Source organism: Excalfactoria chinensis, chromosome 14 (assembly GCF_039878825.1).
Source record: "Excalfactoria chinensis isolate bCotChi1 chromosome 14, bCotChi1.hap2, whole genome shotgun sequence".
NCBI classification, from domain to species: domain Eukaryota; kingdom Metazoa; phylum Chordata; class Aves; order Galliformes; family Phasianidae; genus Excalfactoria; species Excalfactoria chinensis.
In genome coordinates, this window is record NC_092838.1 from 3936818 (window position 1) to 3962162 (window position 25345).

Sequence of the window (25345 nt, forward strand, 5' to 3'; positions counted from 1 at the left end):
AAAGCAGCTGCAAGGGTAAACTGATTTTTGTACTCTGTGCAGCTTACTGTAGTGTAGAAGTATCTATCTTAGGAAATAGTTGATATATGGGTTTGGACTGGAGAACTGGGGAAGGAGGTTATTGGGGTTGTAGAAAAACAAAACACAGTCAATTTGAAAGGAACAGAAGCAGAGAAAATAAATGGCTTTCACTTTGCTCTCATCACACAGTCAAGTGCTAATTTCAGTCACTGGGAACTACAGGCAGTCCAGTGTTATGGATGTGTCAAGCTGAGTTCTTAAGTGACAGGGCACAGAAATGCAGTATTTGGTTAACACTCTTCTCAGTCTTTGTGAAGTATTCTCTTAAGCTCTTTCCCCAAAGAGAAGAGAGAGATTCTTTATGCAGCAACGAAAGGAACTCAAAGCCTTTGCTTCCAAGCTAACCATCTCAACAATCTCATGCCTGTGCTTTTTGTTGGAGCTTAGCTGTATCCCTCCTTTAAAGGCACATGCAGGCTGTCCTGGCCTGAATTAGTGTTGACCCTTTCTCTCTGCTGATGCAGGAGACCAGAAAAGTGTCTCCTTTTTTTGCCTTGCTATCACAGTTCCTTTTTGTGCACAGCAGCCATAACCAGACTTTAGGATTTGCCACTGGGTGTTGTATTTTTTTTTCCATTGCAGTTGCCTGCTCTCTAGACTGGGGAAGTAGACTTCCTTGATGAGCCCTTCTGTTTCTAGCAAAGCAGGGGACAGTCAGCCTGCTGCTTTTTGTGACCTGCTGCTTTTTTGTCTTCTGTTTTTGCACTGTTGTTACTTAGAGGTTTTGAATTTTTTGTTGCTGTTCACCCTGTGCAATTTCTCTATCAGCCTAACATGAACCCAAGGAGCCAAATTCAATGAGCATCTATGAATTTGTCTTAATTAAATCGGAGTCCTTCAAACTTACTCCTTTGCTAAATGTGGGAAAGGTAAAAGGATCATGACTCTGTGCCCATCTTCAGAGTACAGGTTCTCCTGAGCTGGTGTGCATAGCTATGCACAGGGTGGGCATTTGTCTGTCTGGAACACCAGTATGTGATGGATTTCTTGATGTCTACCCTTTCAGAAGAACAGTGCAAGAAATTGACCTCTGAAGAGCAGCAAGTGAGTACTGAAACCTTGGGTTTGGGTAAAAACAGCTCACTGATATTGCCAGAAGAGTATTGGTCACAAGGGCAAAACTGCATGGATAAAACATTATTTGAAACACTGCCAGCTCAGAACTATGTCTGCAGTTGCTACTAAGAGCATAAAATTGGATGGTTCCTTATAGGAACACACCTTTGTCCTCGCTCTGTACCACTGTTTTGTTTAGGAGGCAAACTGAGAGCTGAAGGGGCTTGCGGAGTTCAATGAGACGCTGACAGAATATCAGTGATCTCTTCCTAATCTGAGATGCCCACTTGAGAAAAGGTATAAAGAACTCACTTCTGTACTTCTAGTGCTTTTTTTTCTTCTCCTGTCTTGTTAGACACTGTTGGCAATGCAGTTGTGTTTTATTATGGATGTGCTGTCCATGAGACCAACCTGCATTTTCATGGAAAGCTGGGTCTGATTCAGCAGTCCAGGAGTGGTTTGCTTGTCAGTTCTGCTAACACGTCTTGGTGCTGCCCAGCAGATCACTGTCTGATATCTGAAGCGTGGTTACTCTGGAAATGTGCTCAGCTCTGATCTGCTTAACTTCATTGCCAATCAGGCCTGAAGCTGTCTGAGTCTGTATGCCTTAAAGCCAGCAAGGTTTGTTCACTGAAGGTTTGCACTGGGTTATCAGATTTAGTGTGTGTGTGTGTGTGTGTGTGTGTGTGCGTATATATATATATATATTTGTCACTTTCTACATTTGAGGAAAAATTAAAACTTTCCACAAGAACTGTTACATCACATCTGCTCATTAAGGCTGGAATGCAGGTGTGCATGTCTTTCCCTTGTGCCCCTTCATCCCCATCCATTTTCCTTTACACAGATACTATATTCCCCACATCTGAGCCTTCTATATTGCTGCTGCCACCTTCCTGCTTTTCTGGAACTCCTCAGTACCACGTCTTGGATCATGCTGCAGCCCATTAAGCTGCTTGTCTTGCTTTTAATGAGCTTACAGCATGTGAGGCCCTTCCACCTACAGATCTGTGACTCACGAGGGCTGTGCTGCCATGGGATATGTGCTGCCTCGCAAAGCCATTTGCTGGATCGAAGACACAGCATTATGAAAGCATGCCTACAGGTTGGGAGCATGTTGGTTAGCAGTAAACGTTTCACCTCTTCCTTGCTCAGAGTTGGCTGCAGTGCCTGGGGATGTGGCTGTGCTGGGTCTGTTGTTCAGTCAGTGCTGGGCTGTGTTTCCAATTCATTTTGCTTCAGGTAAGTGGAGATGATGGAATTTCACTCTTTTTAATCAGCAGCATTGCTGTCATCTGGGACATGTTCCTGGCTGCTCTGCCCTCACAGTGTGTATCAACTCTTAGAAAGGCCTTTCCGTTGTTTGGAAAGAAGGCTTGTGAGATCTGCCCCACCACAGGCACTGCTAGGAGAGCCTGCGAGACTAAGCTCAACCACTGGGAACCAGAACTCGTGCCCCCACTTCGCTTCTTCACATGCCTGACTGACCTCAAGGAGTATCTGTCTCTGATCATCTTAAAATTCTCCTAATCTCCACCATCCTTTTAATATCCTACTTGTGTATTCATACAGATGCGTTTTCTTCCTTGCAGTTCATGGGATAAGAGCTTGTTAATGGACAATCAACCTGCAGTGTTGGACATCCTGTATTCAACTCTGACCAGACTCCCCCTGGTTGCAGTGCTCCTATTTCCTCCTTCTGCCTGCGTATGGCTCCAGGTCAGCTGATGACACTGGTGCTACTGGGCCAGGTGCTGGCAAGCATCCAGAGGGGTGTACCTATCCTCAAAGCCTCAGTTCATAGTAATGTGCCAAAAGCATCTGAAATAGTTGGGTCAAAGGTGTTGGCAAATGAAATGCGTGGGAAACGAGACAAGGTGCAGCGCTACAGCTATGCTCACAGCTAAGCCTGCTGGTTATGTGACAGGTAGTGCCACGATCAGTGAGAGATGAGACTTAAAAACACATCAACGCATCAGAAGCTGAGAGTGCCTTCTGAACTGCAGCAGCTGTTCTGTGCAGCAATGACAGCTAGTGCCAATGTGACAGCCCTCGTGGCTTCTTCTGAATGAGGTGGGCAAACACGTAAGTGACAGACACCCTTTTGGCAAGACACTCTCCCAGAGCACATCCCCTGGCCCTGTTGTAACGTAACTTTACCCCACTGAGTGGGACCAGAGCTCACCAGTGGGATGCAGCCACGTGTTTCTGATATAAATGGGCTTAGGCTGTGGCTCACTGCAGCTCTGTGCCCCATCAGACAGGCCTCACACAGGCAGGGTGTGTTTCGCAGAGATGGGTTCCTGATGGCTGCCCTCATTGCTCTCTGCACAGCTAAACCCTGCTGCACATCATAGCTGTTCGCAGAGAGGAGCACCTCTAGCAGGAGCACAGGGAGGTTTTCCAGCCAGATGTGGCTTCTGCTTTGGTAGAGTTTGATGAATTTTAAAGTTAAATATCAAGGTTAAGGTCCTGATATGACTGTTTACTGCTTTCCAAAATCAGCCTTGCTCTGCATCTGCTCGACTGACCCCAGTCAATCCCTAACAGAACAAGGCACCCCTGTGTAAGAACCCTTGGAAATTTCCATCCAGCGTTACTGTAGCAATCCCCAGTGCTGCTGTTACGCCACACGATCACACGTGGGCAGAGGTCAGCCTGCCTGCGTTACTGCTATGAGCTGCAAATAATTCTGCAAGTTCTCATTCAATAGCAGTTGTGTAATCATTCGACTATCAGTCCCCAAGATAAATACTGTCAAGATAAGGCAGTGCCAGATGGGTTCCTTTATTGCTCTAAGAGCTAAATGTGGATGCTGGCTGTGCTGAGTCTCACTGCAACAGTGCTGTCATATAGCACCTCTACCTCTTGTTGCACTTCATGGAGGCATCAGGCCAGAAATCTATCTCATCAGACATACCAGTGCAGTATGAACAGGCTCTGCCTGCAGCTGGTGCTGTATTTGGGTGCTGCTGGATGACAAGTATGTTCTTGGTCAGTGTCTGCTTCGGAGCTGCTTTGTGTTTGGATGGGTTGAGTTTGTTTCTGTGGTTCGTATGGAAAAGCAAGTTGTGGACCTGCATGATTAAGCAGGGAAAAGAACAAAATGGCTTTGAGGTGATTCTAGACTTAAGAGGTATTCATATCTATTTGCATAGATAGATGGATGTTAGAAGTGTTTGCTACAGCTCCTAAAAAGAGTTTTTCTGAGGTGCTGCTTGTTTTCTACTACCATTTCCTGTACTGATTGACACAGTTGCTGTTGTCACTTATTTAAGAAATCCACATGATCGGTGCAAGCACAAACAAGGACAAAAATAAATGTCTGATAATATGAACAGATTTATCTGTTCTTATCCCCACGCCTTTTCCCGTGAGTGTAGATTGTATTCAGCTCCCTGAAATAGACCCTCCTTTCAGAGCATTTAACCTTACCTACAGGAGTGTAGGGTATGAGGAGCAGGGCTGTGTGTTTGTGACAGTGGTGTCCCACGCCAGAGGCAGGTGAGCGCACAAGGGCAGATGCTGGGTCATTGATCAAGTAGGACTGAACTGATCTGTCAGAATTCCCTTTGGAATTTCCCTTCCCTGTTACTTGAAACATATTGTCCAGGAGGGAGGGATCAGAGCAAAAAAAAGGAATCCAGAACCCTCAGCCGGTTTGTGGTGATGAATATAGATCCTTTATATTGCTGCAGTGAGGTGTGGATGGCACAGGAGTGCCTGGCAGCGTGTGCTGATGATGCTCTGCTCCCTGGGAGCTCTCCTAACCCAGGGTTGGCTGCTGCAGACTGTGTTGTTGTCCGAGCGTGGAGCATTTCCTGCAGCGGACTCAGCCAAACATCCCTACTCCCTAACAATAATGGTAAATGTTTAAAAGCCAAGGACGCTGAGTTAATCTTCACTTTGGAGCTGTGACCTTCCAGTGCTCCCAATCAGCTGCTGGGAAAAATCTGAAGAAGCCTCTGTGCCCTCTGCCCTGATGGCATGCGCTGCCACCTGAGCTGCGAGCACAGCAGCTGGGAAGTGCCCCTGGTCCTGCATTGCTCTGTCTTTATGCAGCACTTTGAGAAGCAGCAAATGAGATCTGGATGTGGTGCAGTTACCTCTCATAAATGCCTCTAACAATTAAGCCCCTGTGCTCCTTTTATCCAGGTGTGCTCATGTTGCTCACAGTGAAGCATTGAGCCATGCAGAGGGGTTGTCTCTCTGCTGGAACCCTGCTGGAGCTCAGCGGTCTGGAAACACTGCAATGTTGTTCTGTGCTGTGGGTCTGTGTAGGGGGATCTGTGGGATGCCCAAAGATCTGCCAACCCTGTGGCTCGCTTTTGTTATCCCAGTGGTTTTTATAAGATCTGGCCAAGAGGTTTTGTCTGCAGGGAACCAAACCTCAGCAAGAGAAGGGAGTCTGTGGATGTGGCTAAAGCAGGATTCTATTCACCAGCTGCCTGGCCCTGGTCTGCATGGCCACAGCAGCCCCTCAGAGACAGACCAGTGGAAATTTCCTTCCTGTCCCCAGTGCCTTGTGAAAACACCATAAAACATCGTTGGCGTTCTTTACACTTGCTTACGAGAGAAAAAATACTTGTAAGCCCCAATCCTTAATGACCCACCACAAACAAGAAATGATTGCTCAAGGGGCTGAAACACCCCCGGTGCACGTCCCCTGGGGGCTCAGCACCCATCCCCAGCAGTATGATGAACACATCCTTACTGCTTGGTGCAACCCTGGGGCCTCATGCCACCAGAGCTGTCCCTCTGCCCACATGGATGGAAGCAGCATGCCAGGCTGCAGATGGTGGCATCACCGTATCCCCCTCTGGGCTTGGACTATGCTGTGTGCCCAGCAATTCCCAATGTAGTAGGCAGGCTTTAGAGCACTTGTGAGCACTGGCTCGGTGTCAGCTCTCAGAGCTGCAGGTGGATCCAGGCATGCTGCTGCCAGTGAGGTCCCTCCATGCTGATGCTCTGATGTTCCCTTTAAGATCTTAACGCCCACTGGTGTTAATGCAGCAACACAAAGTAAATGTCATTAGGTAGGTAGGTAATGACACTGGGAGGTTTTTGGACACTTTGCTTCCACCCAGTTGCCCCCAATCACCCCTTCCCAAGTGCATCCACCTGCTGCCCTGTGTGCTCCCCATCCAGCCACATTCCAGGGCATTAAATTTCACTGTGCAATGAGGGCCCAGCACAGCACCAATACCCAAATATCTGCTTTAATCCTGGGCTCGGGCTCTCCTTTCTTAAGGTGAATTCAGCCCTGGCTGGGAACGCAAGATTTGGATTCTCAGTGTGGGGTGAGATGGGTGGGAGGCCTTCTCTACATTTCTCAGGGCACTACTAGAACAGTGTGTGCCCCAGTGCACGCAGTGTCAGGGTTTCCTCACATGTGCTCCCTCCCAGCAGCAGTAGCTGGCATCCCAGGTACGTGCAGCACGCACTGTGGGAGGGGTCACATCCTCTGCTGTGGCAGCAAACCCTAAACCAACAGTGGCAACCAAAAAAAAAAACAACCCAAACCACCAGGTGAAGGGGAAAAAAAAAAGCAAAACCTTGAACCAAGGAATGACAGTGATAAAGAGGTTTTATATTCCTGGGGGCTGGCCTATCTTCTTTTATTGCCCCTTTTTCTCTGTTGTTTTTTTTAGCAATGCAAATGCAATCCATCTTTTAGAGCCTCCCAGCCACAGCCTCTCCATATACTGGGGAGGGGGAGCTTGGTAGCAGCTGGGTCTGCGTGGTGCTCCCTGGCACCCGCTACTTGCTGTGGCCGTGCTGGCGTCGGGCAGCACCAGCATCGAGCTCTCACAGGGTGAGTGTCCTTGGGACAGCATCAGTGCCCCTGTGTGCTGGGGCTGCTGTGCTGCTGGCTGAGATGTATGATATGCTTGGTGCATATGGGACTGGGATTTATGCTTTCAGCTCCTTGTTCAGCAGGATGTTGTTTTCTTCCAGCCCCCCTTGTGCAGAGCGGGCAGCCCTCCACCAAGAAGGAGATGGAGATGGTGGACTCCGAGCGCCCGCCACCCAAGCAGCACTGGTACGAGCTCTACGTGCTGCCCTGCTTGGCTGAGCTGCTGGGCAGTGCAGCCTTCGTCTTCATTGGCTGCCTGTCGGTCGTGGAGTACACCGGGCCACTGCAGCCAGCACTGGTGCACGGGTTGTCCATCGTGCCCATCGTTGTCAGCCTGGGGAACATCAGGTAAGGGGCTGGTGACCTTCAGGGTCCTATCACACAGCCCTGGGGTCCCTCTATCCCTGGGAGCATCCCCAGGTGTGCTGTGCCTCTTGGTTAATGGTTGTGAGTGAGGTTCTGGGTCTGTGGGAGGTTCTTTGGCTTTGGTTGCAGCATTTTGTTTTCAGATCTTTTTAATGTAAGGAGAACAAAAAAAAAAAGGTCAAAGCTGAAGCATTACTTGGGAAATCTGCGGCATTTCCTTCTGAAGTAGTGTCAGGATGACACATTTTGACCTGCGTGCTCTATTCCTCTGTGCGCTGGGAAATGCTTGGATTCCATTTACCAATGGTTTCAATTCCTCTAAAGCAACATTTAGACAAAGCTGCTCACCAAAATAGGTGCTATTTGACTCCCAAACAGCTTCTTTCTGGATGGAAAAGCTGAACAGGTCCCCATGGGGCTTCACTACTTTCTATCTCCATCTCCCTACTCTGAATCTGTGCAGCTCAGGATGGATCCTGGGGCTGCCCCTGCCCAGGGCCTCTCAGCACCCTCCTTCCTGAGCCTGTCTGAAACAACCCGACTTTGGGTTTTAATTACAGCTGAAGAATAAGGCATAACTGTGGGCTCTTAGATGCTCTGACTCAACAGCTTCACCAGCAATTATTATTAGGGCTGATTGGTTATGAAACTTGTTCATTAATGCATGTCCCATGATAATCTGTCTTAATTAAGCAGTATCTGAGCTTGTCTGACATGTGGTCTTTGAGATGAATAATCTGGGTCCCATTGCCAGGTGAGTGCCTGCTGCTGCATGGGAGTTGGGCACAGCACTGCCCAGTGCTGTGCTGGGAGCTGTGGAAAGAGGGGTGTCGTGTCTTTTACACGAGGCACAGCCCTTGCCCTGCCCTCTGCCTTCTTGTGAGATTCATTCTGCATGGAGTGGAGTATTCTGGCAGCTTCAGAGCAAAGGAAACTGCAGCCATACTATGCCATGCTGAGCTGTGCTGAGCTGTGCTGAGCTGTGCTGAGCTGTGCTGTGCCATGCTGTGCAGCTGAGCAGAGGAGTAGAACAGAGGCCAGGGCTTGGTTCATCCCCAGCCTGCAGCACTGCAAAGTATTGTGCACAAAAGAGTGCACTCTCCTGGAAGGACCTGGTGGTCTCCTGAGTCCCAAAACCATCTTTCAAACTGTGCCAGGGCAGCTGCTGCCCTGCATGTGCTTTAGAAAGGTTTGCATATCCCATGTGGAATTGCTGCTTCTCCAAATAGCAACCAAAGAGAACAGAAACAGATAGATTTTGCTCCCCTACAGTGCACAGCACTTTCTTATAAGTGCTTAAAAAGTGTTCATGGCTCCATCCCATAGTGAGTGCACTGGATCTGAAGAGGGTAGAGGGGGCAAGTCAGCAGGCAGAGCCCCATTTAGGGTGAGTCCTACACTGACTCTTCTCTTCCTTTACAGCGGAGCTCATATCAACCCAGTCGTGTCCCTGGGCATATGGCTGGTCGGTGGGATGAAACTCATCATGCTCATCCCATACTGCATTGCCCAGCTCGCCGGAGGGATCTTAGGGGCAGCCCTGACAAAGGTACACACACCAGAGGGGGGCTTACTAACTGCTAAGGTGCAAGGACCGTGCTCCCACTCTGCCAAAGCTATGTGATACACAGCTCTGTGCTGATACACAGCCCTGCATGTGCACTGTGGTGGGCAAGGGGCACTGTAGCACACGTTCTCATTGTAATTAAGAGCTCTGATTTTCATACAGTCCTGCACCTCAGTGTGCTGTGTGAACACAGGGTGCTCTGTGCCTGCTTTCTGCTCCCATAATCCTGCTTCCAAACTGGGCTGGGTGCAGGCATAGGGGTGCTGCTCATGGCAGCTGAACATCTGCATCTTCAGCTGTTTAGGTGCACAGCATTCCCCTGCCACACTTCTGCACCATTAATTCAATTTGGTGTGGCCCATCCCTGGGCTCTGAGCCCCATGCAGCCCCGTGCTTTGTGCGTGTCTGACGGAGCACAGCCAGCTCATTATCTCTGGAGACGCTATGAGCCTTTGCTAATGAGTTTATATTTGCCAGGCGCTTAGGGCTGGCTTGCAGGAGGAAAGTGCTGAGATTAGCTCCTCTTTAGCCCAGCACTCCGCCTGCCCACGCTTCCCTGACAGTGAGCGCATATGTCTGTAATGCCATCAATATGGAGAGGGGCAATACCAACTGAGTGTCCCCCCCTAGGCTGTGGCAAGCAGTGAGAACTTCGACAGAAGCTTCGGAGGGGCCTTCGGCACCATCACATCAAACACACAGATTGGTCCAGCGCTGGGCAATGAGATCATCCTGACCACCTTCCTGTTGCTCGTGGTCTACATGACTGCAATCAATGGGGAAACCAAGAGTCCTCTGGCACCTGTCTCCATCGCCCTGACAGTTGCTATCAACATCATGGCAGGGTGAGCTCAAGTTCCCTGCGTGCAGTAGGTGCAGCTCCAGTAGTTCCACTCTAGTGGCTGCAGGGGCCAGGATGGGACCCACAGCAGCCAGGATGGGAGCCCCCACTCGCAGTTCCCTGGAGCTTGTGGCGGGCAGAGCCTGGGACTGCCAGCTTCCAGCACTGGGGCATCCCAGTACCACCCCAACTGGCACCACAGTTACTGCATCCTGCACCAGAGAGGGGAGAGGGATGGGATGGGACAGTTTTGGGTAGGTTGGGATGGGATGGTTTGAGTTGGTAAGTTTTGGGATGGGTCTGGATAGAATGGGATGGAACTGAATAGTTTGGGGTAGAATGGGATGAGATCAGATGATCTGAGACGAGATGGCTTGAGATGGGATGGGCTGGTTTGGGGTGGGATGGGATGGGATATACCCCCTTGCAGCCCTGCCCTGTATATTCTGTGTCCGTGGATGCTGACAGATCAGGCACTTGGCCCTGCTGGTAACTGGTAGGTGGGAATTGCTGGGCACACCTCAGAAATGTGGCAGGGAGGCCAGAAGCTTGAGTCCAGCACGTGGACACCTCGTGCCTCACCAGCCTCTGCAATTACCTGCTGTGGGCTGATAAAAGTGAGCAGCCACCCCGGCAGTGTTGACAGTAGGAAGCCCTGAGCAAACAAGGGCAGCTCCTCAATGTGTGTCCTCGTGGCTGCTGGAATCGCTGCCAGGCTCAGCTGTGGGGCAGGCGCTAGAGGCAAACAGCCCGTGTCCTATGGCACTGCACCCGGATAACCAGCACGAGCAGTACTGAACGTTAATATGTTGTTTGGTTAAGGCAGTGCCCCCTCTAGCGGGATCCAGAGCTCTTATTTAAACATCGCTCAAACCTTATATGCAAATATTTATCCGTCGCAGTTTCTTTAAGCTGTGAATGCTGTTGTCTCTCCTGCACTGTTTTGCTACTTGTACACAGTGCAGAGCCCAAAATGGGCTCAGCAGCTCTCACACTATGCTGGGCATCCCTGCAAATGGACGCTGGACATGGGAGCTGCTCTGCACCCTAAGAAGCAGCTCGCGTCTTTTGTTCCTTTTCCAGGGGTAGTATATCTGGACCCTGCATGAACCCTGCCCGAGCCTTTGGGCCAGCTGTGATAGCCAACTACTGGGTCTACCACTGGGTGTACTGGGTCGGGCCTCTGATTGGCTGCCTGATCTCCAGCTTGTTGATGAGGTACGTGGTGCTGTGGGGCTGCTCTCTCCCTGCTCCCCAACCCATCCTGCAGCAGATCCCCAGTGCCTCAACTTCTTCCTCTTCTCTCTGAGAAGGAGGCAGCAAAGCCTCGTGCTGCTTTGCAGCCCGGCATGTCTGCTGGCTTCATATGTATCTCCCCATGGGGCTGGTGCTGAGCTACTGCACTCCGTGTTCCCTGTGCACACTGCAAGAGTGCAGATGCTGACCCTGAACTTCTTTTCCCTCCTGCAAGGTTTGTGATCGGTGATCGGGGAATACGCCTGTTCCTGAAGTGAGGCTGTACGACACAACCCCGGCACCTCCTGCTGCAGAAGCACACTGCTGAGATATGCTGGGATGGCACTGCCATGCCCCAACCATGCACCACATCTGCCCTGCAGGGCTGTGCCTGGCATTTGCGGCACTACATGGCTCTTTGCCATGAGTGCAGCACGTGGCTGTGGCCAGCAGCTCTGTACTGCTGCTGTTGGGCTGCTCCTGTGCCCTCTGCTCCCTTGTGAGCTGTGAGAGCCCCTGGTTGCTGAGCACAGCGGTCACTGTAACCTCCATATGGTGGCACAAAGCTGAGTAAAGCAACAGGCAGCATAGCTCCCCAGCGCTGGCACCAATTGATTCCTATACTGTTTATGACTATTATTTAAGGAGTGTGAACATGCTGGGGGCTTCCTGGCTTCAAACATGCTGGGAGCACCACCATTCTCTCCCCAATCCTGCAGTACGTGGTCCTCATTTCTCCGTCTCTGCTGTCCTCCCACAGACTGTGCAGCACTCAGTTTCCCCCTGCATGCACCTGGGGCTCTTTGCTGTGCAGGGAGCCTGGCTGCACTGTGTGTGGCTTCACTGTGTGTGGCTTCACTGTGTGTGGCTGTGCTGCATGTGTCTGTGCAGCATGTGTCTGTGCTGCACTGCATGTGCCTGTGCTTGCATGTAGCTGTGCTGTGTGCGGCTGTGATGCACATGGTCAGGCACTGGCTGCAGGTTCTGCAGTATCCGCAGTATTTTGCAGCCTGTGCCAACAGAACTGCCCCTGCAGCTGCATGCCAGGAGCCTGGATGCAGTTCTTGGAGGCTTCACTGCATGCTGAACAAAAAGGGAAATGCGGATGGGAGGGAAGCCCACACTGGCTGCTGGCAGGAAGACATGATTTCTGAGATAGCAGCTGGCACGGGGAGAGCAACCAGCGCCAACAGCTGCACATTTGGGATCTATCCCCATCCCTAAATCATCCTGGCCCCTCGAAGTGGGGGTGCTGGTGGTGACCCCTCCTGCAGCTTGGCAGGCTCTGTACAGCAATGACACCAGCACATGGGCATTCCATAGTCCCTCCCAGGGGACCTTTAGTTGCTCTGAATTTTGCTAACTTTTAAACATGGCTGGAGGTTTCTGAGCACATCTGATGAAGGCAGCATTGGGGGGAGGGGTGGAGGGGGGTGGGGGAGGTTGGTTAGCAGAAGTGGGTGAGGTTCCAAGCAATGTCTGTTGCTATTCCAGCCCATACAAGCACTGCTACGTGGTGCCCAGGGGAAGAGGCTGCCCTGAGGATGCAGTGCCACACAAGGCATGGGGATAGACAGGAGCATTACTGTGGAGATCGTGGGGCAAACCCCATGGGGTGGGCTGGGACACAGAACCAGAGGAGGAAAACCAATGGGGTTGGACAGAAATGGCCCTGCAGCACCTGGCACAGGGAAGGAGCCCTTTCCAGCTCCCTGCCATCCCCATGGGTCTGGCAGAGTCCTCTCCAGTGCATCTTGCTATTTTCAGCTCACTCACTATTTTCAGCCCAGGAAATGACCCACACATGCGCACAGGTTCGTACACAAAGCCGTGTTTTTTGTTGCTAAAAGAGCCAGGATGGTGGGAGGAAAGGCCCCTCCAGAACGGCCCTGGCCCAGGTGAGAGGGGCGAGGCGGCCGCTTTGCTCGGGAAGGAAAGTGGTGCAACCCGCTACGGAGACAAACAGCGCGGAGATGTCACCGGGACGGTCGTCATGGCAACGCTGCAAAAAACGCCTGAGCAAACAGGGAGTGAAGGAGCTGCTTCCAACCGGGAGGACCCCCCGGGCTGTGGGGCTGCAGCTGTGGGGCACCGGGAGCGTTCTGCACTGCCCGATGCAGAGCTTAACCGGAGCGCGGCTAAGGCGGCCGGAGAGGGGAGGAGGGGAGAGAGGGCGACCACCTTCCTCTTTCGGGAGGAAACACGGCCCGTGGCACCCGCAGGAAGCACAGTTATAGCTACAGCTGCTGCTGCGCGGGAGCTGGAGCTGTGCTGCACCCCTGCTCTATGCTGCACCCATGCACATCCTCGTGTCCTTCCCCGTTTTGCTGTTGATGCATTCAGCGCACTCATTTTTGATTTGTCAGGGTGACTTTTAATAAAGCATCTGTAATACATGTTGTTTTTCCCCGAGTATTATTAAAGAGCTCAATTTATGCTAATTAAATACCAATTAACTTCCAAGCACTTAATGCGCTTTAAGGACATAAAATACATCTCATTCCCATTCAATTAATTCCACATCAGGCCTGGCCATGGGTCTGCACCGCATTTAACAGTGCATGGATGTGCAGCACAGCCAGAGCCCTGCATGCTGTGAGGCTCCCAGTGCCATCCCCAAACTGCTCCTCAGCACTGCAGCTCTCCTGTTCAGCACAGCATTTGCTTTTTTGTGTTGGCCTTTTCCTCTCTGAAATCCTAGCATTAGGAGCTGCTCCGTCCTGGGGAAGGTGGAAGCACTCTGCATTTTCATACCACATGGTTTCCCAGTGGAGGTGTGGAGCTGCTGGCTGCTGCTTTCTTTGCCCATGACACTCTTTTGGTGGCTGCACAGGGCACGGCTGCTGGGATTTGGCACCACACTGCAGGGCTGAGCTGTGCCATGCAGCTGTGTGAATTAATGAACCAGTTAATACGGCTCAGTGCCTCATTGGCTCTCAGCACCATCACAACTGCATGGATGGGGATGGTGAACTGGGGGAGCCAGGCTGCAGAGTAGGGGATCCCAATACTGATGCCCATGCTGCAAACCAGCAAATGGCACTGAGGCTGTGCAGCAGGAATGGAGGCTGGCAGCAAGGTTGGGGCAACTGTCCTCTGTCCTTGGGTCAGGTGGGTTTGGTTGTTGTGTCCACCTGGGACAGGGCTTCCTCCCTTGCAGCCAACACAGCTGCATCTGCTAAGGAGGGCAGAGGGTTTTAATGAGCAGCCCCACGGCAGGGAAGCACTGTGCTTACCTCCTGTCCTGTGGCACTTATGTGTATATTTCTGCAAAAGTGTGTCCTGTGCTGCTCAATGAGGCTGCAGGAGCAGTGGGACCATGCTCACCTCTGTGTCTTGCTGTTGCAGAGGGCAGAGTGCTGCCAAGAGCTGTGGCTACCAGCTCTCAGCTGGCACATCCCTGCCAGCCCTCAGCTCCTGGGAGCTGAGGAGCACCCAAGGATTCCTGCTGTGGGGCCAGGACACGCTGGGGGTGAAGATGGAGATGGCTGCGTGGGTGCCAGCATGGAGACACAGGGGACAGTGGAGGTGGGTGACGACGCGTGGGGCTGGCACTGTGTGTGAGCTGGCATCTGTATGTAGGAGATGGGGAGAGAGGCAATGGGAAAGGGAGTGGGAGTCTGCAGTGTGCACTGGGGGAGTTCTCATAGTGGGTCCCAGTGGGGGAGGGGTGGGCTGGTGCCCTTTGCTGTTGTACCCGTGTGGTGTCTGGGGATGGAGAATGTGCTCCTGTGCTGTTCTATTTGCTCCACAGCCAGGGTATAGGGTACAAATGCCAGAGCAGGCTCTCTGCTCACTAGCATATATATGCAAAGAAGCCTAAAGATCTTCAACATCGTGCACAGAGCTCTGTGGGGGCCCACAGGTGGGTGTGGAGTGCTGGGTGTTGACTGTGGGGGGGGGTCTGCTGGGAGCAGTGATGATGTCTCCAGCCCAGTGCTGGGGTCTCTGCCTTGGGACCTCGAGTCAAGGCACGAGAGGCCCTAGATGGAAGGGAGTGGGGCTGGGGGGGTGGCTACCGCTCTGCTTCCCACCCCCACTTCTGCTTTTTCTTCTCATTCTATTGATCTTCAATTCCTTTTCGCTTTCTGTCATCGCAACCCACTCGGGCTCCCTGGGGAGCAGCCGGTAGCAGCCTCCTGGGGGGAACGGGGGCTGGGGTCTCCTCCGCACACTGTGGGACGAACCCCTCCTGAGTCCCTCTCCCTGCCTGCAGAGTGTCTCTAGTCCCTCTCCTTGGCCCTGAGGTGTTAAAAAGGGTTCGGATAGAGGTTTATTTCTGAGTAAAACATACATTTATTTATTTTTTTTCTTTCAGCTTTTGTCATTGTGATTGTTTGCAGATTGGAAATCATAAACAGAAACAACACCAGGCAAAGCCTCAGCTACTAATTCGCACTTATGCAAATGTGATGAGGTTCAGGCACTTAACTCCTCAGCCTGGCACACTGCTGGTGGCACATGCATGACCCCAGGACTGAGGGTCCCAATGCTTCTGGACCCTGGAGCTCCCTGGGGCGCAGTCACTGCCCCAGCACCCAGTGCACAGAGCCAGCCCTCACTCCTGGTCACCATGGAGACCCAGGAGAAGGATTTTGAACCATCTCAGAGAAATATAGGCAATTCCCCAGGCTTTGTATGGTTGGGGCTGCAGAGCTGTCTGTGTGACACGCACCCCCATCCCAGGCCATGACAGTGGTGCCCATAGTGTGGGTGGTATGGGGCCCTTTGGACAGCAGAAATCGTTGCTTCCCTCTTTTCCAGACCACGTTCTTAATTTGCCCCCACAGCAGACGATCCTGCTACCAACCTCCAACCTGAGGAACGGGTTTGCAGAAACAAAGGCTGCTGTTGCTGTTTGCTGCTTCTGGGTTGGCTTTTGGAGGGCGTGAAACTTCTGGCTGTGTCTCAGCAGCAAGCAGCCAGCACAGCTGAGTGGCTATACAGATGGACAGATGAATGTACATGGTGATGCCTGCCTGCAGGTCTCTGTGTGTGGGGCTCCCTAAAGTCAGGGATGGGTGGGAGCAGAGGCTCAGTGGAAGGGGAATGCTAATCAGAGTGTGTGCTGGCAGCAGGCAGAATGCTGCACAATAAATAGCCATTTTAATTACCGCACAATATTTACAAGATTGCTTCCTCATTTGGGAAATTAAAACAAATGCTCCATCAAAATGATCAACATTGTACAGAGAAGCAGAGGGCTGATAGAGAAATACATCGGCTGTTAATGAAAGAGTAATTGGCACCTTGGTGCTGGCATGGCTTCCTCCTCTTCTGTACAACTACAGCACAAACGATGGTGCAGGGCATCCCCAGGTGGATGGCACTTGAGCAGGGCACAGACAGCAGTCCCCATACTGGGGTCCCAGCTCCATTGAGGCTCTGCAAAAAGAAGATGTGGGAAGGCTGGGTAGGGGATGCTGAGCTGCAAAACCCTTTTTCACTCTGGAGGGGTTCTGCTGCCTGCCGCTGCCTGTCCTGCAGTTACCCCAGGAGTTCATGGCTCTAGGACCCAGCTCTGGCTTCTTTGCTGACCCTCTCCTGATGTTATTCCCAGGTCCTGGGATCATGTGAGGATTTGGGGATCATGGCTTGGGGAAACAAGTCTTTTCCAGCCATCCTGGACATGGATAAAATGTCTCAGAATGTAGCCACAGACTGGCAAAGGGGATGGAGTAGATAATACTGCATTTCTGAGCATTTGATGTGGATAAAGCTATGTGAGGACTAATGGAAATGGGATAGTGCCAAGGTCCCCATGAGGGCACTGCTGTGGTGATCCCCACACCAGTGAGCACAGGAACTGCCCCAGGGTGGTGTGGGCCCTCTGGGCACTGCAGCCTCTCTCCAGGCTTCCCCTTCCCTTCCCCCTCCCTGTGCCTTTCTTCATCTCCATTCTTCCTTTTTTTGCTGCGCTTCTGTTGCCATGGGAACAGTGATATCAGTAATCGGGGTGGGGCTTCCTGACATTGATGAGCACAGCAAAAGCTCATTTATGTAACGAGCACAGGACCCCTGCTCCTGTCTGGGCACACAGCAGGGTGAGGAACTGTCATGGGACCTTGCCCTGCACCCCTCTGTGCCTCCCACCCACCTGGTACAGGGTCTGATAGGTGCAGAGATGTGCAGGGTGCAGGGATGCATGGAGTACAGGGATGTGCAGAGTGCAGGGATGCACCAGATGAAGGAGTGCATGGGGTGCAGGGATGCACACTGACACCAACCGAGGCAGAGGCAGGCGGGTGGAGATGAGCTCTGTGCAGCCCTCCCTGGCCATCATTCCTACCCACCTCACAGTGCTGCCCTTTGCTTTTCCCACCGGGTGTATTAATTACAGCCTGTGTCAATAGCTTTTACTGTTTGGTCATTAAACCAGAGAGAACGTCAAACAGTGACAGTGCTCTGGCAAAGGCAGAGCTCGTTTGCTGCGTGGCTGGGGAGGTTTGGAGGACAGCTACAGAGATGCATCAGAAATAGGTCAGGCGTACGACTTCCAAGGACATCTGAAGAAGCAGCAGGATTTAATTATGTTCAGATACCCGCTGACAGTCCAGCATTCAGAGGAGGAGATTCCACCTCAAACGGATTAGGGGAAATCATGTCAGGATGGCCCTTCCCCTGCCAGGGAAGGGATCTCCTGGGCTGTGCATGGGGCCCAGGGTGCGGGAGCACATGGAGCTATGGGAGGGGCTGGGGAGATAAAGGGCAGAGGGAGGAGGTGGCCGGCTCTGGGCTATCCCCAGGAGCTGCAGGGCTGGGAGTCCTTGTCTCACGGTCTGGGTGCAATGAGTGCATTGGTGATGGTAGCCACAGAGCGGGACAGAAACCAAAGTCAGGAGCTTGGGGTGCTCACTGCCAGCTCAGAGTGCTGCCTGGGGCAAATGGGACCAGAAAGCAGCCAGAGAAGCACTGTGTGCTCCTGTCCAAACTGAGTCAGAGTCATTTAATTTGAGAGCAGCGAAAGCCCCCATGTAAATGTTTTCCATTCAAAAATTCTTTTGATTTCTAAATTAGGAAAGCATCGTTTCTTTCTGGGTGAGTTTTTATTGGTTTTATTTGTTCATTTGTTCGTAAAACATTTCAAATATTCCTGGAAGTTCACCAACAGGTTGCTCTGTTTTCACAAATGTTTCATTGCTTTTCCTCCACAGTTTTGTTTGACTGTACATTCATGGCCCAGGGGTTGCTATCAGGCCCCCCAGATGCTCCTGCCCAGCTCTCACCAGCACTGGGTGTGAAGGGTGTTGGTGCCATTGGTGGCATCTGAGCCGTGGGGTCAGCAGCCCAGTGCCAGCTCTGCACACTGCTGAGTTGGAAGCTGCCATCACAGCCCCAGATCCGGGATCACTCTCCAGCACAGGACAGGGGGCAGCAGAACAAGGTTTGCCTGGCCCTGCTCTCCCCTGTGTCCTCGCCTTTAGGAATTTCTAGTGGAAAACAGGGGATGGACCAAGGCCACGATAGGAGCATCTCAGGGTTTCCATCTTCAGGGTTTAAGGCTTTCCCCCAGGCTGGCACCAAGCCCCACAGCATGGCACTGTGACTCTGCGGGTTCTGCTGGCTCAGGGCAGGGAGAGGGATACCACCGGCGCAGCGGCTGTGAGCGATGCTCGCAGTTAATGGCTCGGCTGCAGGGAAAGCCCTCGCGAGGCAAAGCTTAATGAAGAAGTCAGCGTGCGCTGGGATCAGACCTGCCGCCTGTAACCGAGCCTCATTGTTATTTAAATTGGGCTCCTGGCAGGGCTGGGAGAATAACTCACGATCAGACAATTCTTCTGAGCAATGCGATGAGCCGTGCACACGGAGACAGGCAGTGCGCTGGGGAGAGGCCCGTGCTGTGGGGCAGAGGCAGTGAGCAGCCCCAAAGGCAGCAGGATGCTGGGGGCTGTGAGTCCACGCCGTTCCCCATGGCACACCGGGAAGCAGGAGGGCTCCCACTGCCACACAAGCCCACTTGTGTGCTCACCCCACTCCCAAGGCAGTGGAAAATCCCCACAGTTTGAATCAATGGTGAGGAGTGATGTTTGCTTCCCTTCTTACAGTCAGAGGATATGAAAGCCAGTTATTGATCAAATGGATTTGGAAACAGGCAGCAAAACCCCAAGGATTTTACCACTAAGTTTGTTTAAGCAATGGTGCAGGAAGGCGGCTCGATGTGGGCCACTTTTGGGTACATGAAACAGAATTAATTTGTTCTTCCTGAAAACCCAGCAGAGAGGAATATGAAATATTTAAACCGCCCAACTGTGGTTGTGATGTGCTGAACCACACGGTCCCAGCGGGTAATGGCACTTCCCATGTGGGGGAGGTCTGGAGCACTCCCTCTGCAGCTTTGTTGCCCCTGCCCCTTGCCCAAATGGAAGACCCAAAGAAAGACAGACTTGCAGGCTTTCCTCACTGTATTTATCTGCAGTGTGCTCTGCCTTGGGTGGTGATGGGAGGAATGTTGCACATCCACACTGAGTTAGGAAGCAGCTCGCTATTGGCAACCCAGCAGCTCTGTATCCCCCTGCCCTGTGTGCTCGTGGGTGATGTGAGTCCCAGCAGAATAACAGGTGGTGGTAGAGCCTGGAAATGGGGCACAAGCTCCTGAGAGTGTGCTGTGGTGGTGGTGGGGGGAAGCCTTTGAAGCCCCCTCCTCTGAGCAGACCTGGCAGCACCCCCTCAGCATCTCCAACAGCCTCTCCTGCATGTCCACGTGTGCAGGTCCCAAGGAGGCAGTGATTCTGCGCCTGCCCTACTGCAATGAGAGCTGGAAGTGAATGCGAGGTGACTGCTGCTTGGGTCTGGAACTGGAGCAGTGACAGTAGCTGCTCAGCTCTCCCATCGCTGATGATCCTGTGAGTGTTTATGTAATGCCCCTGTCCTGGCATTGGGGTTGCTTGGCTTTGTGTTGCTGCTGAGGATGCTCTCCCCATTTGAATGCCACTTCTCTCTCTGCTCTCAGTCCTCAAGATGTGAAACATGCAAAAATGGTGAAAGCAGAAAGGGAAACCCAGAGCAGCTGACAGAGCCCTGGGCACTGGGAAGCCCCCCATTCAGCCCCTGTGTCACTGGGGCAAGACAAGGATACTTGGTGTGGGCAGCACAGTCCCCACAGCACTGCTGCAGGCACATGTTCCCAGGTACCAGGGCAGAACCCCCCCGCAGCCCTGTGACTGTGAGCAATGGGAGGCATTTCCAAAGGCTGATGGTGTCCTAAGGAAGAACACAGTGTGTGGGGGTGTCTGCATGGGCAATTTGAGGTGAGAGCTTTTACATCCCCCCCAGAGCTGGGGCCAGCAGGAACCATCCTCAGGGTCGCAGGCACCTGGAGCCCATCCCTGTGCTGGGTTTCCTGGCATGATGCAGGGAGAGACAGCATCCGCACAGCACACAGGGGTTGCTGAGACACCTTTATATCTCATTAGAGATCTTCCTCCACCTGCTTCCTGTGGGGGATTTAGGTTCCTAAGAAACACATACTGAGAAAATGAGAAAATCTGCTGTCAGCCTCATTGGAATTGCCCAGAGGGAGCTGATCTGGGCACAGCTGAAGTGGTGTCTCTATGCCACAGGGGTTGGTCAGGACCTCATCTGCCTCCTGTGTTCAAGATCCTTTGGGGAGCACTGAGCTGCAGCTCAGGGAGGTGTAGGGCTGCACTGCTGGCTCTGCTCTGTCTGGAAGGTTCCATAAAACTGCAGGTTTATGGGAATGAACTGTGCTGGTTTTGCCTCTGCTCCATGCAGTGCACTACTGTGAGAGTACTGGTTCAGTTCTGTTCATGTGCTCATCCTCTCCTCGTACCTCTGAAGACTTTACTTGTGTTAATAAATATGATAATTTTCTTATGAAGGAGCTGCGTGGACGCTCAGCCCAACACGTTCTCGGTGCGTGGGGGATCAGAATACCCAGCTCCCATGGAAAGCAGTATGGCTTTGGAAGTCCCACCTTTAATATAAAGTGAGTCTCATTGTGTTAAATAATGAAAATGGTAAAGTGAGGGAAAGCAAGAGAAAAGAAAGCAGCCTCCCGAAAGCAGAAACCATACCTGGCTTTTGTGCTTCCTGGCCCAGCAGAGGGAGGAAAGCTTGAATGTGAATACTGACATGATTATCAGTGCTTGTATGGGGAAATTAAAGACATCTCCATCTTTCCTGCTGCTTCTGGGTTTCATATGCAACAGCTATGAGGGCTGTGTTTGGAAAATGGGTACATGCGTTAAAAGAACAACAAAGAAGAAATAGAAAATCACAGTTAAAATGAGCAGAATTCAGCTTGGCGTGGCTACACGCTAAGTGCAGCATGCACTTAGGATTATATACCAGTTTCCTTTGCAAAAGTACACAGGAAAGGCATCAAAATGACCTGTTATTATTTTTCTTATTCCTCCCATTCCTTTGCATGCATAAAGAGCTATTTCTGTTGCGAAGATTTCTATGTGCAAAGCTCCATGAATGGGCCCAGGCCTCAATGAGGGGCCCCGCAGCTGCACCGCCTCCAGCCAGCAACCAGGAACGTCTCTGCACCTCCTTGGGACAAAAGCACAGCACGAAGAGGGATGCCTACAATTTGTCTTCCCTCCTTAGCATTAAGATCGCAGGGTTCTGGGTGTTAGTAACAAGCTGTCTGCTTATGGAAAGACACTACCAGCAGGACAGGTCAGCTCTGGGTTTATGATTATAATGGAGCTTTTTAAACAGCTGCATAATAGCAGCTCGGGGCCTATTTTTGGTACCCTCCTGGGCACCAAATTCCATGGAGCTTGGGAGGCATTCTTTGGGGCAAGAGCCCGTGGGCAGGAGGGCTGAGGCAAGGCAGGGCAGGGACAGTCACAGTCATAGTTGTTACGTTTTGGTAAATGCCTTCCATTCTGATTTAATGCTCCCAAAGCATGTGCAGTGCATGGGGCTGGCATGAGGAGCACTGGGAAGGAGCGACCCTGGAAGGATAGAGCTCTCTGCAGTGCCATAGGCAGGGGGTGAGGAGGACAGCTGGCACAGGATGGGCTGACCTGGAGGCTTCAGGGAGATGAGAAAATGAGGCAATTGTTCGAGCTGTAATTGCACTGTAATGTTTTGAACTGCTATTGTTTGATCTAGAAGTCCTGAAATCACTCTAGGTGCACCTCTGTGCTTTGCATCCCTCCTTCCCGGGCTGCTGCTGGCTCACACTGTGCAGGAAATCAGGGCAGAACAAGCAATCTTGGCTTTAGCTCTGTAAAGCTTTTGAGTTTGGGAACAGCAGTCTCCCTGCCAGCCCTGCAGCAAGCATTCATCACTCAGCGTAGGTGCCTCCTGCAAGTGACCCGAAGCCAGCATTTCCCTGTGGATGCTTATACCCCAGTTACCATCACCGTTACTCTGTGCCCACAGTCCAGCGACTCACACTCACACTCACACTCACACTCACACTCCCTGCCCGCAGCATGGCATGGGCTGAGGATGCGCCCCTGGGCACGGCGCCGCGGTAAGGCCCACCGGGATGCAGGTGTTGTATGCAAATCAACGAGTGGGCGGAGCCCCGCCTGGCCACGCCCACTCAGCCCATCAACACAGCGCTATGCAGATCAGTATGCAAAGAATGGGGTGGGGGGCGTGGCTTGAGCAGAGAGGCGCAAGAGGGAGGCGGGATCTGTTGTCTAGGGGGCGTGGCTTGTTATGCAGATGAAGGGCAGGGCTAGATGATCTGTAAATGAGGTGGGCGGGGCGCTGCCGGGCGTGTGTCGCTGCCTCCCGCCACAGCTGCAGCCAGAGGTGCTGAGCGCCGCCGAGCCCCGCAGCTGAATCGAATCGAGCCGAGCCGGGCGGAGCCGAACCGAGCCCAGCCCGGCGCCCGCAGCGCAGCATGGCCGAGCCGCCGGCGGCGCCGGGCCCCGAGGGCGAGGAGGGCCCGGTGCGCTTCGCCCGCAAGGGAGCCCTGCGGCAGAAGAACGTGCACGAGGTGAAGAACCACAAGTTCACGGCGCGCTTCTTCAAGCAGCCCACCTTCTGCAGCCACTGCACCGACTTCATCTGGTGAGCGCCCGATCCGTACCTTCCCCCACCCCCCCCACCCCGATTCTCGCCAGACCCTCACCCTGACCCCCATCTCCGGCCCGAACCCCATTCAGTCGCCGCTGGATCCCGCTCCCCCCCTTCCATTCCCCTCACTCTGTTCCTGTTATCCCCTCCCTCCCGGTGCCGCCACTCAGCCTCTCTCTCTCTCTCTCTCCCCGCAGGGGTTTCGGCAAGCAGGGCTTCCAGTGTCAAGGTGAGTGTCGCGCATCGGGGCCGCGGGGCATAGGGACAGGGACGGGGATGAGAAGCAGCTTCGTCATTTCTTATCCCCCCCCCTCCGAAGCAGACGGTCGTTGCATTAGGGCTGCACATAGGTAGGGTTTTGGCACCCCAAAATGAGCGTAGAAGGCTGCATAGGCACTCCCATTCTCCCGCATCCCCCCCACCTTCCCCTCCCCAAAAAAAGAAAACAACACAAAAAAGGCAGAGAGCAGTTAATAATTTTTAATACATTTAATGCATTTAATGTGTAAAGGTTTGTTAATGGCAGGCAGCTGGCCCAGCAGCACGGGGCTGTGGCTGTGCCGGCTGGGGAACTTCAATGGCTCCGTTGTGTTGCTGGGGAAAAATGAGGCATTATAGCAAAACGTGCTGTGAGAGCTGCTGGGTTACTACAGGTGGAGTTCTTGGTTCTGATGGTGCTGGGGGTCAGGAGGGGCTCTCTGGGCTGCCCTTGCATATCAAGCTACAGTAACTCTCCTCTGCCTGGCTCTCGCTGTGAGATCCCCAGCAAAGGAGAGGAGGAGGAAGAGGGGATGCAAGTCCCATCTGTGTAGGGTTGCAGCCCTGGGCTTCTGTCTCAGCCTTGTAATTGCTGGCAGTGCCATCTTGCTCTAGTGAGGATTTGGGGTAAAGCTTTGTTTTGGCAGGTGGCTGAATGCCCAGCTAAGGAATAAAACCACTGTTTAACTTAGTAGCACGGGAACAGCTCATCTTGGCACACCATGCTTGTGCCTCATGCTCCTGGGTAACCCACCAAGGCTGCTGTCTGCCTCAGCCTCCCAGATGCTGGTGCTGAGAGCAGAGGAATGCTGCAACCTGTCCTGATGCTGCTCCTTAGGGTGGTGCTCCTCTCTACCCAAGGTTTCATACACAGGCAGTGGAGCAGCGCTGTGTGGAGTTCTGTGCATCTTATACCTCTGCGGGTCTTCCTAGTCTTACTCAGACCTTAATTCTGCCTTTCTTTATGGCATGTGCAGCCTGGTGGTGGGTATATTTGTACCAACGCAGCAGCTCTGAAATGTGCTGTGCCCTAGGGAAGGCTGGGGGGTCATCTGAAGGTGGGGTGGAGCTTGTTCTTTCCCCCTGTAATTCATGGTTGTTCGCTCAGTTCTTCCTGTAGTATTCAATGTTGGATCATTTGAACCTTTTCAAATGTCTTTCAGCTGTTGAGATCTATTGTTGAAACCTGTCACTGTGCACTTGCTTTGAGGCTTAACTCTTAAGGGTTTTGATATCAAATCTGTCTCTAGTGTATAGGCAGTAAATGGGACCCATAAGGGCAACCTCAGAGGTGCTGATTGCACAGCTGTTGGCCATCAGCTGACTGTGCCTGGCTGTGGGGTAGAACAGAGCTGCCGTGCCCTCCTGGAGGCTGTTGGGATGGATTCCCATTGTGGTGCTGTGCTTGGTGATGCTGCCAAAAGTGCGTGACCGGTCCATAATGTCCTTCTGTCATAGAAACTACTTTCCAGGTTATTCTGGTATGACAGACAGGAGAACAGCTTTAGTTCAACTTTAATAATCACCTGACCGTTGTATTCTTCTGTTAGCAGGGATGGCTGGAATGTAGCTAAGGCACATGCCTGTCTTGTTTCTGAGCTGTTTCTTATTGCCGTGCTTAAGTAGGTTTTCACCTGTGCCCTGATTTCTTTCTAGGGCATTTGCAATAATTAGATTGTTAATTAGCTCATTACTTGTGACTTTTGGCAGGAAGTTTGCAGAAACTGACTCATTGTAGCTTGAAATACTAATGGATACTGCAAATGCCACCTAACTGCTTGCTAATCTCCTTATCCTTGTATATGATCTCCTTCTTATCCTTGAATACATCTGAAGGGACCATCTCTGGAAGCTGTCAAGAATTGGAGCTCTGTGTCTCCTCTCTGTACTGCTTCTGGGAGCTGCCACCTCTGTTAGCATTTCCTTCTCTGTTCATATTCCTATTTACCATCCTTGGGGCCCCTTTCTCCTGTTGGCTGGCAGCTCTCAGGCTCAGTAGGTCGGGGTGCTGGTTGTGCTGTAAGGAGGGTACGTGTACTGCTAGCAGGGTCTGCTCAGCTGCAGTCAGTGCTGGGCT

At 52.3% G+C, this 25345-nt stretch overlaps 2 protein-coding genes and 1 long non-coding RNA gene across 4 annotated transcripts in view; all 3 read left to right on the forward strand.

The window, feature by feature from the left end:
* Window positions 1-7136: 7136 nt before the first annotated feature.
* AQP8 (aquaporin 8) lies at window positions 7137-11282 on the forward strand. Its single transcript, XM_072349484.1, has 5 exons — window positions 7137-7342; window positions 8783-8909; window positions 9558-9772; window positions 10852-10986; window positions 11240-11282. Exons 1-5 carry the CDS (start codon window positions 7137-7139, stop codon window positions 11280-11282), a joined length of 726 nt encoding a protein of 241 aa, XP_072205585.1.
* A 2958-nt stretch (window positions 11283-14240) lies between these two features.
* On the forward strand, window positions 14241-16024 carry LOC140258873 (uncharacterized). Its single transcript, XR_011905307.1, has 3 exons — window positions 14241-14279; window positions 14353-14532; window positions 15348-16024. It is a non-coding gene; the product is annotated as an uncharacterized lncRNA (long non-coding RNA).
* Window positions 16025-22694: 6670 nt separating this feature from the next.
* The window catches only part of PRKCB (protein kinase C beta), a 75737-nt gene continuing 73086 nt past the window's right edge, over window positions 22695-25345 (forward strand). For both annotated transcript variants that reach the window (XM_072349464.1, XM_072349463.1), the window contains exons 1-2: window positions 22695-23004; window positions 23208-23239. In XM_072349464.1, the coding sequence (XP_072205565.1) occupies window positions 22835-23004; window positions 23208-23239 (202 nt within the window). In that variant the 5' untranslated portion in view covers window positions 22695-22834. The remainder of the gene's footprint in view (window positions 23005-23207; window positions 23240-25345) is intronic.

Coding starts and splice junctions, on each gene's coding strand:
- AQP8 (XM_072349484.1), top strand. CDS start 7,137: ATGGAGATGGTGGACTCCGAGCGCCCGCCACCCAAGCAGCACTGGTAC. Junction 9,773..10,851: donor GCTATCAACATCATGGCAGG/GTGAGCTCAAGT, acceptor TTCCTTTTCCAG/GGGTAGTATATCTGGACCCT. Junction 10,987..11,239: donor ATCTCCAGCTTGTTGATGAG/GTACGTGGTGCT, acceptor CCCTCCTGCAAG/GTTTGTGATCGGTGATCGGG.